Below are 13,973 nucleotides of genomic sequence, written 5' to 3'. Positions count from 1 at the left end.
GCAATATTTGCAAAAAACTTTTTCAACAAAAAGAAATGAAACTTAGCCTGTGTGGAACAAAATTAGCCTACAAGAAGAAATGTTTATGAAGATTTCTATTTTTTTAATTTATATGAAATAAACTAAACCCAATACAAAATATTGTGGACAGGTGAGGGAGGGAGGGGTGGAAATAATCTGCTGTACTTGCATCCCTCCTTAAAAAAAGTGATTTTTATTATTTTCTTGTTGTTGTTTATATTTTTATTGTGTATTTAATTCATTGGGCCTACATTTGAGTAACAATTTAATGTGTTTGAAGTGTCCCAGTTTGCCAATAAAGGTGTCCCAGTTTGACAGTAGCGCCTGGAAAAATGTGGTTTGGGGTCAGTGTGTGTTTGAGGAAGAGTCATCCATCCTGTGTTTAATGTTTCTTTCTTTTTTATTCTGTATAGTAAAGTGGAGCTCTTAAGCTATTTAGAATAGTATCATATGAGGGGCTAAGACATTTGGATCATAATAAAACATTATGCAGAAGGTAAATTATCAGAAAGTGTCCCACTTTACCACTATTCACCCTACATTTCAGTTTTGACTTGAAAATGAGCATTACAGAAAAACAGTAAAATAACATTTGTGCATAACCTAAATGATATTCATGAGCGAACGTCCGTTGGTTTGTGATAACCGGCCCATCTGTTTAAAATTCCTCAACAGTGAGTCAACACTTTTTTTTTTGCCATCAGTGACGGCGCTGGCACTGTCACTCGTGTTTTTCTCGTTTATACGACAGAAACGCCACGGTCGATCACCTCATCAGCTCGAGTCATGGTATGATCTAGGATTCTAAGACAATATGAAGAAACTGTTATTGCTCTTTTCTTTCGCATTATTTTTTCACGGTAAGTCATCGGTTCGTCATTCTTTCGGTTTCACATTCAGGCTAATATGTTCTTATACGTAAAATGTCACGTATTAGGCTACAACAGATTCGGAAAAAGACGAATTTCACCGTCGCTGTAATGTTGATGAATCGGAACATTTTCATGTAAGGAAAATAATTTGCAGAGAATAAAAGAAAAGCTAAATCATTGCTTCTGTCTGTTCTGCAGTAGCCTAATCTAGGGGACGGGGTTGTCGGTCGTGGGCTTTTGGCGTCCGATTTCCACACCAACCGTTATAGCTATAGGTTATCAACATGATAAACTCTAGGTTATCCATCTGATAAGCTCGGGGACTGCAGATGGAAACTAGCTTAAGATAAATCTGGTGCAAAGCATCTTTAATTAATGTTTTTTGCACATTGTCCCTGTTGAAATAAACAAATAAATAAAATAAAAATAATCATAAATTGGTCAAAGATACATTCATGACGGAATGTACATTCATTCATTCATAGCCTTCAAACGGTTCACACTGCTTCTGTTTTGTTATGCAAATATTGCGCAATCATTCGTGGACAAATTCCACAATGACAAGATCTATTTTCATTTTATGATGATATTTAATTCTATAGCCTAGTATTCAGTGTATTCTGTAGTAATAGTTGGCTGTTCTAATAGGATAGTATTGGCATCTATGTCCATGAACCAACTACACCAAACTTTCTATTGCATAAAAGGCTCTTTACATTATTAAAAGTTACACTATGAGTAACATCTTTTTAAGAACTGATCACTGAAAGGTTCTTTGAAGAACCAGGAATGGCTCTTCTTTCTTCTGTGGCACTGCTGAGAAAACCCTCCTTTTGCAACCTTTATTTTTAAGATTACTGTTTGACGTAGTTTACTGATATTGAAAACTTTCAGCTATATTTTGTTTATTTCTCAGGTGTGTTTGGGGAGACGACACAAGTGTCAGTGAAAGAGGGAGATTCCGTCATTCTGCAGTCTAATGTCACTGAAATACAGAGAATATTTTTGTTGATGTGGATGTATGGATCTCAAAACTCCATTGTCGCTAAAATCGAGGGCACAGCTCAGACAGTCTCATTATATGATGTTGATGATGGGAGATTCGAGGACAGACTGCAGCTGGACAATAAGACTGGATCTCTGACCATCAGTGACATCAGAACCAAACACTCCGGAGATTATTATATAAAGATCATCAGCACTGAGACCTTAGTCAATACATTCACTGTTACTGTCCATGGTGAGTGGCTCCGATAGATCTATTGATTATATAGTTTAGGCCTATATATTTTACTTTTAAAATGCACTATGCATCGCATAACTGTTCCTGTTTGTTTTCCAGATGTGATTTTTGCAGGGTTGGAAAACAAGAGAGAAGGAGATTCTGTGACTCTACACACTGGTGTTACTGATTCACAGAAACACAATCTAATACGGTGGACGTTTGGAACTACGAATCCAGACACTTTTATAGCTGAAATGAATGTAAAGATTCATGAGATCACATACAGTCCTGATGAGAGATACAGAGAGAGACTACATCTGGAAAATCAGACGGGATATCTCACCATCAGAGACCTCAGAACCGCAGACGCTGGTGTTTATCAACTACAGATCTCCAACAGTAAAGAGACCTTATACAAGAGATTCAATGTTTTTGTTGGTAAGTAGCTCATGTTTATTCATGTTAAATGAGCATTTCCCTTAAATCGCACAGTAAAATTACTTATACTAATGACTTTCTCTCTTCAGCCATTCCAGATCCAGGTTTGTCCGCTGGTTATATTGTGCTGATTTGTGTTTTTCTCCTGCTGTGTGTGGCTGTAGCTCTGGCTGTGATTTACTACATGTGCAGATACTCTAAACGGAAAGGTAATCATTATCTACAGCTAATATAGCAAAAGGAATAATCCCATATAAGAGTTTAAAAGTGTATTTAATTTGCATAACTATGTTTTCTTTAATTGAGCAATACTATGTCTTTCACGAATTATACAGTAGGTGATCTTAAGAAAAACAGGAATTGACTGTACCTGTAAAGCAGTCTGTGATTCTTGTTCCCACTTAAGATACAGGAAGTTCTAGAATCCTAGAAATGCATTTTAAAAAGTTACTTTTCAAATGAATTGAAAATCAACAGAAAATAGAACATTCCTTTATTAGGAATGCAGCTTAAAATGCTACTTATTTATGCAGATCACTAGGAGATTTTGCAGTTTGAAAAATGAAACATCACCATGATGTTGAGAGTCAGACACAAACGGTGTCAGTAAACAACGCTTTTGAATCAAATTGAAAACCAATATCTGAGAGAAGATCTGTTTCTTGTTAGAACAGCTCCTTCATTGCAAATGCATTCTCACTGGTTTGGAGCAAAGCTATTATTTCTGATGGGACTTCAGACATTTATAGTGGTTTATGTGTTAATTTTTCTTTAGAATTGTAACTATTTGTAAAATTAAACATCTGTTAAAACTTTTTTTTTTTATCTTGGTGCTGAGACAGAAAATAAAAAATCGGTGTCAGTGACGGAGGGAAATTCTGTCACGCTGAGAACCGGTGCAACTGAAATCCAGAGAGAGGATGAAGTACTCTGGACATTTGGACCGCAGGACATGGTCATCGCTCAAATACACAAAAAGGCCGGCAACATTTCGTACGCCGACGACGAGCGGTTCAGCGACAAATTGCAGCTGGACCAGCAGACTGGAGATCTGACCATCAGCGACATCAGGATCCGGATCTCTGGAGATTATCAGATGCAGATCACAGGCAGCAGAGCCAAAACGAAGAGATTCAAGGTTATTGTACGAGGTGTGTGGGTAAATTACTTCAAACACCCTACAGTGTTGTCTGTAAACGTGTTCATTTATTCATTTTACACTGCATTGAGGTCTAAAGTGGGTTTTGAGTTGTTCATCTGCACATATCAACATGCTTTGTTTCTATTTCTTTATGAAATGAAGTGGACACACTGAAATTCACGGAGGGAGAGTCTGTCCACCTGCAGACTGGTATTACCGAAATACAGAAAGATGATGTGATTCTGTGGAAGTTTGAACCTATAAACGCCCTCATAGCCAAAGTTGATGGCCAAACCAATGTGACCAGCGTCTACGATGTTGAGGACGAGAGATTCAAAGACAGACTGGAGCTGGACAGTCGAACTGGAGATCTCACCATCACAAACACCAAAAGCAGCGACTCTGGAGTTTACGAAGTACAGATGAAGAGCAGCAGTAAAGCTTCATACAAGAAATTCAACGTTCTTGTTTGGCGTGAGTAGCTCAAGATAATCACAGTATTGATAGTGTGGTTTACTTTCACATTCACATGTTTCTTCTATATGTTTCTCTCTCTTTGGCAGTGAATACGCTGAAATATACAGTTGGAGATTCTGTGACTCTACAAACTGGTGTTACCAATCTGAAGAATGATGAGCGGATACTGTGGAAGTTTAGCGATAAAGAAACGTTCATAGCTGAACTCACCGCAGCCACCAATCAGGCCTTATTCTATGAAGGTCCTGATGGGAGATTCAGAGACAGATTACAGTTAAACCAGCGAACTGGAGATCTGACCATCAGGAACATCAGCAGAGCACATTCAGACGTTTATACACTACAAATCACCAGCGGCAAAAAGATCACATGCAAGAGATTCATGGTGATTGCCCACGGTGAGTGACACAATCATATTTAGCACTGTTTTGATGCTTTTAATGCTCTTTACACAGATTATTAATAGTTAAAGACACAAACACGTAACTTTGTTACAAGGCGGCACATTTGTATGAATTCGTACAGTGTAAATCATACAAAAACGTAAGCATGAAGGTCCACCCCTAACCCCATATCTTAACACTTGGGTTTATGCAGATTGTACAAAAACGTACACATTATATTGTATGTATTTATATGAATTAGCCACCAATTTGCCCAAAACAGTAAAATAGTTACAAATTGTCTTGAGTGTGTTGAAAAGACTGAAAATTTGAAGATATTTGGGCTATAATTTAATTTGGTGGATAAAGCAAGGAATATAATAAATAAAAGATGATCGACAGGCCATGTCTTCCCCCTCTTTACCCTTCTTTACTCAAACATCAGATTTTTTAATGCAGGAAAGAGGTGGCAACAGTTTACACAGGAATCTTGTGGGAAAAAAAAACGGAAAAAAAAACCGGCTGAAATGTCGTTCCAGCTGACAGGAACGTTCTTAGAACTTTAGCTAACGTTCTGGCAAGGTTCTCTCAAAGTTCTTAAAGTAACATTAATAGAATTTTCGTTCAAATGTATCTGTTCTTCAAAAATGTTCTCAAACCGTTACCATAAAAACATTATTTATATATTGTTCATGGAATGTTTTTTTCTCAAGTTTTAGTTAGATGTTCATAAATTTTTTTGGAGATTTAAAAAAAAAATATTTACCTTTAAATTACTAGACATTATAAAATCATATTTTGGTAAAGTTTGATCATTTTTTAGGTTTTTCCATGTATACTGAAGCATTCCTCGCAATCCATTCATTCCTAAGGGGGTCATGGGAAGGATTTTTTACTTTATTTTTTATTTTTATTACAACCACATAAAATCCTCGAATTCAGTCACTTGTGTGTGTGTGTTTGTGTGTGTGTGTGTGTGTGTGTGTGTGTGTGTGTGTGTGTGTGTGTGTGTGTGTGTGTGTGTGTATATTTGTGGTTCAAGTGCGACAAAAGTCCAAAGGTCTTGGACCATTGCTATTAACAATGAATTTTAAACGAGGGAAAGATGAGGGTTTGGGAATATTAGCAAAACATTCCTAGAACATTTTTTTTTCTTTTTTCTTATAGAAACACTGGTTTTGATTGTCCAGGTTTGCTTAGATAAACAATTGAAATGTCGTTCCAAATCCAAACCTGTATAGATTATGTGGAGCGCAGAAATCCATCACAATATTGAAGAAAATGTACCCTCTTGACCTCCTAATTAATCAGCCAGCAGTTCGTTTCGATGTTACCGTGGCTGTGAGGTCAGATCACCTGTTATAATGTCCATGTTTTTCTCTGTTATCTGGTGCTGCGACAAAATAAAGAGAAGACTGTGTCAGCGACGGTGGGAGATTTGGTCACGCTACTCAACGAAACTGAAATACAAGATGATGATCTGATTCTGTGGCTGTTTGGAGCTGAAGACAGACTCATAGCTAAAAGAGAAACAAATAAAAGTGCCTGTACATATTATGGCGCTGAAGGGAAATTCAAAAACATATTGGATCTGGATCATCAAACTGGATCTCTGATCATAAGAAACAGCACAACTGAACATGCCGGAGTCTATAAACTACTGATCATCAGCAGCCGAGAGACTAAATACAAGAGATATAAAGTTACAATCCGTGGTGAGTAACATGGTGATCTTTTCTATTTCGGCTCTGTGTACAGACGCTCTGAAATTATCATATTGCTGTCACGTCTTGTTTTGGTTTTGTTTCATGTCAGTCATGTTTCATGTCTTTGTCATATGATTCTCTGTTAGTCATGTGATCCTGCCATGTGTTCCCTTGTCTGATGTGTCATGCTGTCATTGGTCCATTGTTTCATTGTTCATAGGTGTCCTTTGTCTAGTCATTAGTCTGTATGTAAGCCCTCATGTTTGCCATGTGTCTTTGTCAAGTATTGTTTCCTTTAACCACTGTTTGGTAAGCTCCGTGTCCGTGTCCATGCTTTTGTTTTCAGTTTGATCACGTTTTGTAAATAAACTGCATTTGGGTTCTCAACGAGCTCACCTTCAGGGGACTGCTTTACAATTGGAAGATTTAATTTTCTAAATTGTCCTTTAATTTTCTCAATTCTTTACGGTTTGACACTCAACACTGTATTATTTTTAGTGTTTTTGATCGGATAAGTGGTAGAAATGCTTGTTTTTTAAACATGTTTATTGGCTGAACATTGACACTAAAGTAGTTGTGACATCAACCTTTTTAACCAGTATTCTTTGTTTTCTTACAGAGAGAGAAAGAAATACAGACAGCGGGGATGAGCAGGAGGGGATACGCTTAATACAAATATAACTGTGAATTTTTGCACATTTTGTATGATATTATGTAAACAATTTTAGAGAATTTATAATTTACTATTATTTTAATTAGGTGCTTGTGAACATAACAAATGTGATCATAACTAAACTTGGTTCAAATGATTAATCTATTTATTTTTTTATGTTATATATTTATGAATTTATTTTACTACAGTCCTTAACTTGTTAGTGTATGGACCTTATACTGTATAGCAGTGATTTGTTACTGTGTTATGTATTAGACAGTGCTATATTTCATATTGGCTGAATGCATGCATACTGCCTGACTCTTGACATTGGACAATGATTTATAATTGGTAATAGTATACATTTTGATATTAATGAGGTTCTAATGAGTCTGCTTTAAGGTTTATTCCATGTCAGTTTTTTTTTTTTTTATGGTCTTGCTTTTTGTATTCCACTGCTTTTGTGTGTGTTCCTTGGTTGAATGGCTTTTGTTTTATTCTCATTTCCAAGTCATTTTGTATAAGATTCTGCTCAATTAATAAAAGTTCATATCAATATCTAGATATACTGCTGGTATTAATATCTTAATATCTGTTTGTAAACCACAATCTGATGAAGTCTTTTCTGGAAAGATTGCAAAAACTAAAATATTCTCTAGTTTAATTCAATAAAATAGTCAATTAATTCACCTTAAGGTACAGTCAAAATAACCATTGTTTGTCACTATTGACAGTGGATCTTTTTTGCCCACAAAATTTCCCCAAAATGTTGTTATTCCCTACAGACCTTTTTTTTTAACCACTGAGCAAAACAATTCTCCCTACGTGATATTTTGCTCTCCTTAAATGTAAAATGTAAACTCATTAATTAATAGATGTTTCCACTACGATGTCGATGGACAGCATATTTTCATTGTTGTTGGTTTCTCAGGGACCAATCAGTGACCCGCCATTACTCATATTAGAAAAATAAAAATTTTATGAAGTTAATATGTCAAGACCATTACGTATAAACAATTTAAATTTCCACTTAAAAAAAATAACTTAAAATAGTTAAGTGCTCTACTAAATGTATTTATTGTTTTTGATTAAACTGGATTAAACAAGGTCACAAATCTTTAAAATGATTCAAAAGCAGCCCAAGATAGATGTAAAGTTTATTGTAAATATTGTTTGCCATTGCAGATGTTAAGCGCTGATAAATGGAGGATGTTTTTCTTTCATCTTCTCAGTTTTTCCACTTATCCAATGATCTGAAATGAACAAAATGGCACAAGAAATATGAAATGAAAAATGAAATGAGTATTATAAGATACAGTCATGACACTGATTGCTCGTTAATTACTTATGTAAAGTTTTATTATAATGATGATATAATTGCTTACTCCACTAATCCAGCTGCTGTAGGCAGACACACAAGTGAAGACTGTTGGCTTCTGGTAGGCATTACAACCCGATGATGACACAAAGCTGGCCACACCATGGACGACGTACTGACCGCTGACCTGACAGTTCAGAGGACCGCCAGAGTCACCCTAAAAATAACACAGCAGGAGGACAAAATGAGACATTTTACTGCAGTATGAAATAGTTCATGATCTGTTTGCCAGCCAGTCTTTCTCACCTGGCATCCAGACAAGCTGCCGCCACCAGCGCACACCATAGTGTTCTTCACAGTGCTTCCCCACCAGTCGCTACGAGAGCAGGTACTGTGGTCCACCACGGGCAGGTAGGCCTGTTTCAGCTGAGCGGAGAGTGACCCACCAGCTAAATGAAGATCACATCCATGAGAGGAAGGAATCAGGAATCAGTACATGCACATGATTTCAGGCAACGTCAAAGCTATCTGAAGTGAAACTGACTCTGAGTGCGGCCCCAGCCGGTGATGTAACAGTTGTTGTTGTGGGGCAGAACCTGTCCAGAGGGTGGAAGGGTGGCCAGCTGCACATACGTGTTCAGAGAGGCATCAGAGGACAGACGCATAAGAGCGATTTCATATCTGAAAAACAAAGAACACACATCACAGTCTACAAGGTGCACTTCATTTCTTATACTAGGGGGCGCTATAACTTTAGAAGATATTTAATATGATCATGGATGTTGTGTTGATGACGTAAGTCCAGGTAGTCGTGCATGAAACTTATGTCAAAAACTCAATAGAGTAAAATATGCTTCTTTGATATTATCTGTAATTGTAGATATACAGTAGTTGCATGTGCGGCATTAAAGTTAAATGCGTAATTGTTGATATATTATGTGTTTACTGTTATTAGTGCAAACAATAAGGCAGCACTTTATTTTAAGGTTACACGTTACTACATGTACTTTTATATTACTACTATAGTAATAACAGTAAATTATGCATAATTACAAGTAACTATGCCTAAACCAAACCCAGTAACACTTTATTTTACAGTGTGAAATCAAATTCTGCATAGAAAACTTTAACCGCTAGCCTTTCTGCTGTTACTCGTGGCTGCTGTGGAAGTGCATTCTTCAGGCATCAATTCAATCGAGATAACAGCGTCTTCCTCTAATATGCTAAGGTACATTTCACATTTCTGCTTACTAAATGATCTTTATATACACAAGCCTATCTACAGGGCATAACATTTGGTGTGAGGTTGGGGGTATTGCGTAGAGAGAAAGGCTTTTCTCTGTTCTTGACACACAGTACAATCTTTTACTCGGGCCTCAATGTCAGCATCTAAATTTGGCCTCCACAGGTAACTCCTGACCAGGCCTTTCATCCTCGACACACCTGGGTGAGACTGATGTAGCCGTTCCAGCAACCCTGAACGTCCTTGCTCTGGAACGATGATGCAGGCTCCCCACAGCACACACCCGTCTTGAACACTGAGCTCTTGTTGTCTCTGTTTTTAAGGTGCAAATTCATTTGTATTACTGTGATCAGGCTCTAGAGAGGACAGGATCTCGAGTTGTCCAGCGCTTGATTTGCTCTGATGTCGTCAAAGGACTAACAATGCTGTCCAACATCAAGACATGATCCTCCTTCAATTCTTTCTCTGGAATCTCTGGAACAGGAAGACGACTGAGGGCATCAGCATTTCCATCGTCCTTGCCCACTCTGTAAGAAATGACATACTCGTATACCCCCAACATCACTGCCCATCTCATAATTCTTTGAGAGACCATCTGTGGCACAGCTTTCAGTTCATTCTGTAAACTTAGTAAAGGTTTATGGTCTGTAGAGAACACAAATTTACGGCCATACAGATATTTATGGAATTTCTTTACCCTGAACACTACAGCTAAACCCTCCTTCTCCAGCTGTGAGTAGTTTTTTTCTGCTAAGTGTTCGTGACACAAACCCAATGGGTCTCTCCATTTCATCTGCCATACGATGTGCTAACACGGCTCCCACACCATATACGGATGCATCACAAGAAAGCAAAAATCCTTTTTTCTCATCATAGTGGATTAACACACGGTTAGATTCTTTGGATTTTTTAAAGGCTTCTTCTTGTTCCTCTTTCCAACCCAAGGGGACGTCCTTCTTCAAAAGCCTGTGCAATGGAGCAGTGTTGAGAGGTTTGGCAGAAACCTGTTATAGAAATCCAACAGTCCCAAATATGCTTTCAGCACGGTTACTGACGTCGGTCTTGGTGCATCTTGAACTGCTTGGACTTTTCCGGGAACTGGATGAACACTTTGTGTCCCAGGAAAAATACTTCCTTTTCCAAGAATTTACATTTTCCCCTTTTCAACCTCAAACCATACTCCTCATATGCTCCTGATCATCTCGTCCTGTCAGCAAGATATCGTCCAGATATACAGTGACCTTTAGAATGTCTTTCAGGACCCCTTCCATGGTCCTCTGGAAGATTGCTGGACTGGAACTAACTCCCCCAGAAAGGTAATCTGGGTACGTGAACAATCCTTTGTGTGTATGCATGACTCATATCTAACTTGCTGTGTTTTTCACCTCCAGCTAAAACTGCAAACATGTCCTCCATTCGAGGAATGTGATACTGCTCCAGTGACGACTCTCTGTTAATGGTTACTCTGTAGTCATCACAAAGTCTTACTGTCCCATCTGGCTTTAAAACCAGCACAACATGTGCTGCCCACTCTGAGAATCTCACAGGCTCTATAATATGGTCTTTAATCAGGCGATCAAGTTCAGCTTCAACTTTCTCTCTCATAGCAAAAGGCAGTGACCTTGATTTAAAAAAAAATGAGGCTTTGCATCACTTGGTACATGAATCTTAGCAGTGGCTCCTTTTAATGTTTCAAGTTCCTCTTTGAAAACTGTTTCATGTTTCCTTAAGATGTCTTGCAACAACTCTGAGCTGTCTTTAATTTTACTCACTTTTTCCCAGCTGAGTTCCAGGTCTATGAGCCGTGACCGTCCTAATAAATTAGGCCCAGATCCTGCCACCACCACTGAGTTCTTTGATAAGCCCTTTGTGTTTTACTTTGACCTTGCTGGTACCTAGAAAGTGCACTGTATGTTTTTAAACTGAGAGAGCTTGTTTTGAGTTCAGGCAAGTTCCAACACAGATGTTTTTTCTCGGTGCAACCGATTAGTACAGACCAATACTTGACCATTTTTCAGCAGCAATAATCAGCCAAATTTGCAAGTCCGTTCAGTTCAGTGGCATTGTTTACGTTCAGTGCCTCAAAATGGCCGACTTCCGGATTGATGATGCGTAGTGAAAACCCTCTATAAGGCCAGGCAACAATACACCCCACTGGGGCTATTTTTTTCCTTTACTCCTTTCAAAATGAAACTTTACACAATGAAAGTACCCATTAAAAGTAAAAAAAATTGTATTACAAGTTTCTTTGACAATGAATTTTAATATGCAAATGAGCTATACACTAATCAAATATGCCCAAAATATACCCAAATAGGCTTAATTTTTTCCTTTACTTCTACCACAATAAAACTTTACATAGTAAAAGTATACATGAAAAGGAACTTTTTTTTGTATTTCAAGTTTGGTTTGAAATGAATTTGAATATGCACATGAGCGCCACACTTATTGAATATGTCCTGATTTGCATAGGCAGAAACACCATTCATATGCATGACAAATACATCAGCCCAATCTTCATCCAATCATCCTACTGCCAATGGGTGATGGCAATGCTGCTTTTAGACTGGCCTCTAACCTGAAAACTGCCTGGCTTGGTAGTACCTGCCAGGGGAATAACCCCCGCTGGTATAGTCTTCAGGGTCACGGAGGCACACAAGCCTCCCCACCACGACAAGGTAGCAAAAACAGGGGAGGTTTCTTTTTTTTTTTTTTCTTTTTTTTTTTTTAACTAACCTAGATATTGCTGTTGCTAGCTTCTCATAACACTGCAAAGCTACTTTACAAACGGTGGAAGTCTGATGTGTGGCCCGTCTGGTCTGAATTTCTTGCTAACTACAAAAAGAGAAGCAGTTTTGCTGTCTGGCAAAATTATTTTAAAGAGCTGGAATGTCTGGAAAGTGTGTCTATCTGGTTTTTCATCTGTCTTCTGTGTGAGAGTGAATCGTTTAGTTGGTAAGAATGACTTCTACCTGTAATCTCGTAATCTTACCAACAATACCAATCATTTGTAAATCCACCAGCCCAAAATTTAATCTCACCACGTTACTAATGGCTAAGATGGCTATTCTAACTTTCTTCTGATGTTATCTGTGGGGGAATGTCATTCATTAGGTAAGGCTTGTTCGCAAAAAAAAAAAAAAAAAAAAGATTTTAGAAAGCACCTGGAGGCAAGATTGTGCAATCAATTCTTAAGGTCAATATAAGTCTTTTTGTGGCAAGTGACCCAGGTGAGTGTGGCAAGTGACTTCAAATTTATCGTGTTTATGTATAGGTTAACTTACTGAATGGACATGAATGTGTTAGTTATTTGGCTCCTGTTTTTTCTACTTGTGACTTTATGGTTTCTTGGCCATAAGTCAATTAGGCCTAGTGTTGAGCTCATTTGCTTGATTTTTCAAAGAAACTTGTAAAACAAAAATGTTACTTTTCATGTATACTTTCACTGTGTGAGGTTTGATTGTGGTAGGAGTAAAGGAAAAAATAAGTCCATTAGGGTGTATTTTGGCCATATTCGATTAATATATTGTTCAGTTGCATATTCAAATTCATTTTCAAAGAAACCTCTAATACAAAATGTTTTACTTTTCTTGTAGACTTTCCTTGTGTAAAGTTTTATTGTGGTATGAGTAAAGGAAGAAATTAAGCCTATGCGGGTGTATTTTGGGTATAGCCTATATTCGATTAGTGTATAGCTCATTTGCATATTAAAATTCATTTTCAAAGAAACTTGTAATACAAAAAAAAATTACTTTTCATGGGTACTTTCATTGTGTAAAGTTTCATTTTGATAGGAGTATAGGTATTGTTGCCTGGCCTTATTGCCACACATCTCGGATTGATGAGAATTTAACATATTTCCTCAACTAGGAATTCTTAGGACTTTTAGTATGTTGTTCTGGACAACTCATAGAAATGATCTAAGCTGAAAAAAAAAATATTTTACAATTAGTTCTATTTTTGGCTCCAAAATGAGTTTGGAGTTTGCCTGGACTAAAAGTTCTGACTTCTATCCTCGTCGCCATATGTTGTATCGTAGATACCAAGGGAAAACGGACACTTCTGGATGGTCTCTTTTTTTGTTAGGACTCATCTCTGTAGCCAGCAATACACACACAAGCGCGCACACACAAGCGCCCTTCTCTGCTTTTAACAGTGCTAGAGCCCACAAACACAGTGCGCCACCGTCCCCTACTGGACAAACACACTTAGTATTTTTACATGCTGTGCAGTCATTCTTTTGAGCATTTTCATATGCCATACATCAAAACAAACCTTACACCCTAGATTTAAAGGCTATGTATGTAATAAATCAATAGTAACTACATAAATAGCTCAAAAGTGCAATAAACTAAAAACTAAAAAATTAAAATAGTTTTTTCTACATATTTTATTAAATACAGAAATATCACAGATCTCAAACTAGTCAATGTACCTCAAACATCATCCTCAAACTAGTCAATGTAAAAAACTTGCATAAAATACTTTAAAACTATA

General features: G+C 37.4%; 3 protein-coding genes across 5 annotated transcripts in view; 2 read left to right on the top strand and 1 right to left on the bottom strand.

The window, feature by feature from the left end:
• LOC309476168 (uncharacterized protein) overlaps positions 1–13,973 on the top strand; it is a 209,688-nt gene that overhangs the window by 80,206 nt on the left and 115,509 nt on the right. The gene's annotated exons all lie outside the window — the stretch shown is intronic.
• On the top strand, positions 732–7,365 carry LOC309475990 (uncharacterized protein). 3 transcript variants are annotated; one of them, XM_082139049.1, is made up of 9 exons: positions 732–881; positions 1,810–2,133; positions 2,236–2,556; positions 2,646–2,765; positions 3,399–3,707; positions 3,860–4,171; positions 4,261–4,572; positions 5,967–6,272; positions 6,883–7,365. In XM_082139049.1, the coding sequence occupies exons 1-9, from the start codon at positions 836–838 to the stop codon at positions 6,942–6,944; spliced, it is 2,112 nt and encodes a 703-aa protein (XP_081995175.1). In that variant the 5' UTR covers positions 732–835; the 3' UTR covers positions 6,945–7,365. The 3 variants fall into 3 exon arrangements, with proteins under 3 accessions (XP_081995175.1, XP_081995177.1, XP_081995176.1); XM_082139051.1 differs by lacking the exon at positions 6,883–7,365 and having other exon boundaries at positions 5,972–6,147; XM_082139050.1 differs by lacking the exon at positions 6,883–7,365 and having other exon boundaries at positions 4,261–4,576; positions 5,967–6,147.
• Positions 8,070–13,973, bottom strand: part of LOC309476203 (elastase-1-like) — a 156,755-nt gene continuing 150,851 nt past the window's right edge. Inside the window, exons 5-8 of the mRNA XM_082139452.1 lie at positions 8,778–8,914; positions 8,540–8,682; positions 8,301–8,450; positions 8,070–8,168 (exon numbers count right to left, since the gene is read on the bottom strand). Coding sequence (XP_081995578.1) covers positions 8,157–8,168; positions 8,301–8,450; positions 8,540–8,682; positions 8,778–8,914 — 442 coding nt within the window. The 3' untranslated portion in view covers positions 8,070–8,156. The remainder of the gene's footprint in view (positions 8,169–8,300; positions 8,451–8,539; positions 8,683–8,777; positions 8,915–13,973) is intronic.

Source organism: Leuciscus leuciscus, assembly GCF_965113295.1.
Source record: "Leuciscus leuciscus genome assembly, chromosome: 15".
Classification (NCBI taxonomy): domain Eukaryota; kingdom Metazoa; phylum Chordata; class Actinopteri; order Cypriniformes; family Leuciscidae; genus Leuciscus; species Leuciscus leuciscus.
This window is presented reverse-complemented; position numbering and strand designations above follow the sequence as displayed.

What these genes read in the sequence shown, in the direction of transcription:
- LOC309475990 (XM_082139049.1), top strand. Translation starts at nt 836, where the DNA reads ATGAAGAAACTGTTATTGCTCTTTTCTTTCGCATTATTTTTTCACG. An exon ending in TTTCGCATTATTTTTTCACG is followed by an intron (nt 882 to 1,809) that starts GTAAGTCATCGG and finishes TTTATTTCTCAG; the next exon opens with GTGTGTTTGGGGAGACGACA. An exon ending in ATTCACTGTTACTGTCCATG is followed by an intron (nt 2,134 to 2,235) that starts GTGAGTGGCTCC and finishes TTTGTTTTCCAG; the next exon opens with ATGTGATTTTTGCAGGGTTG.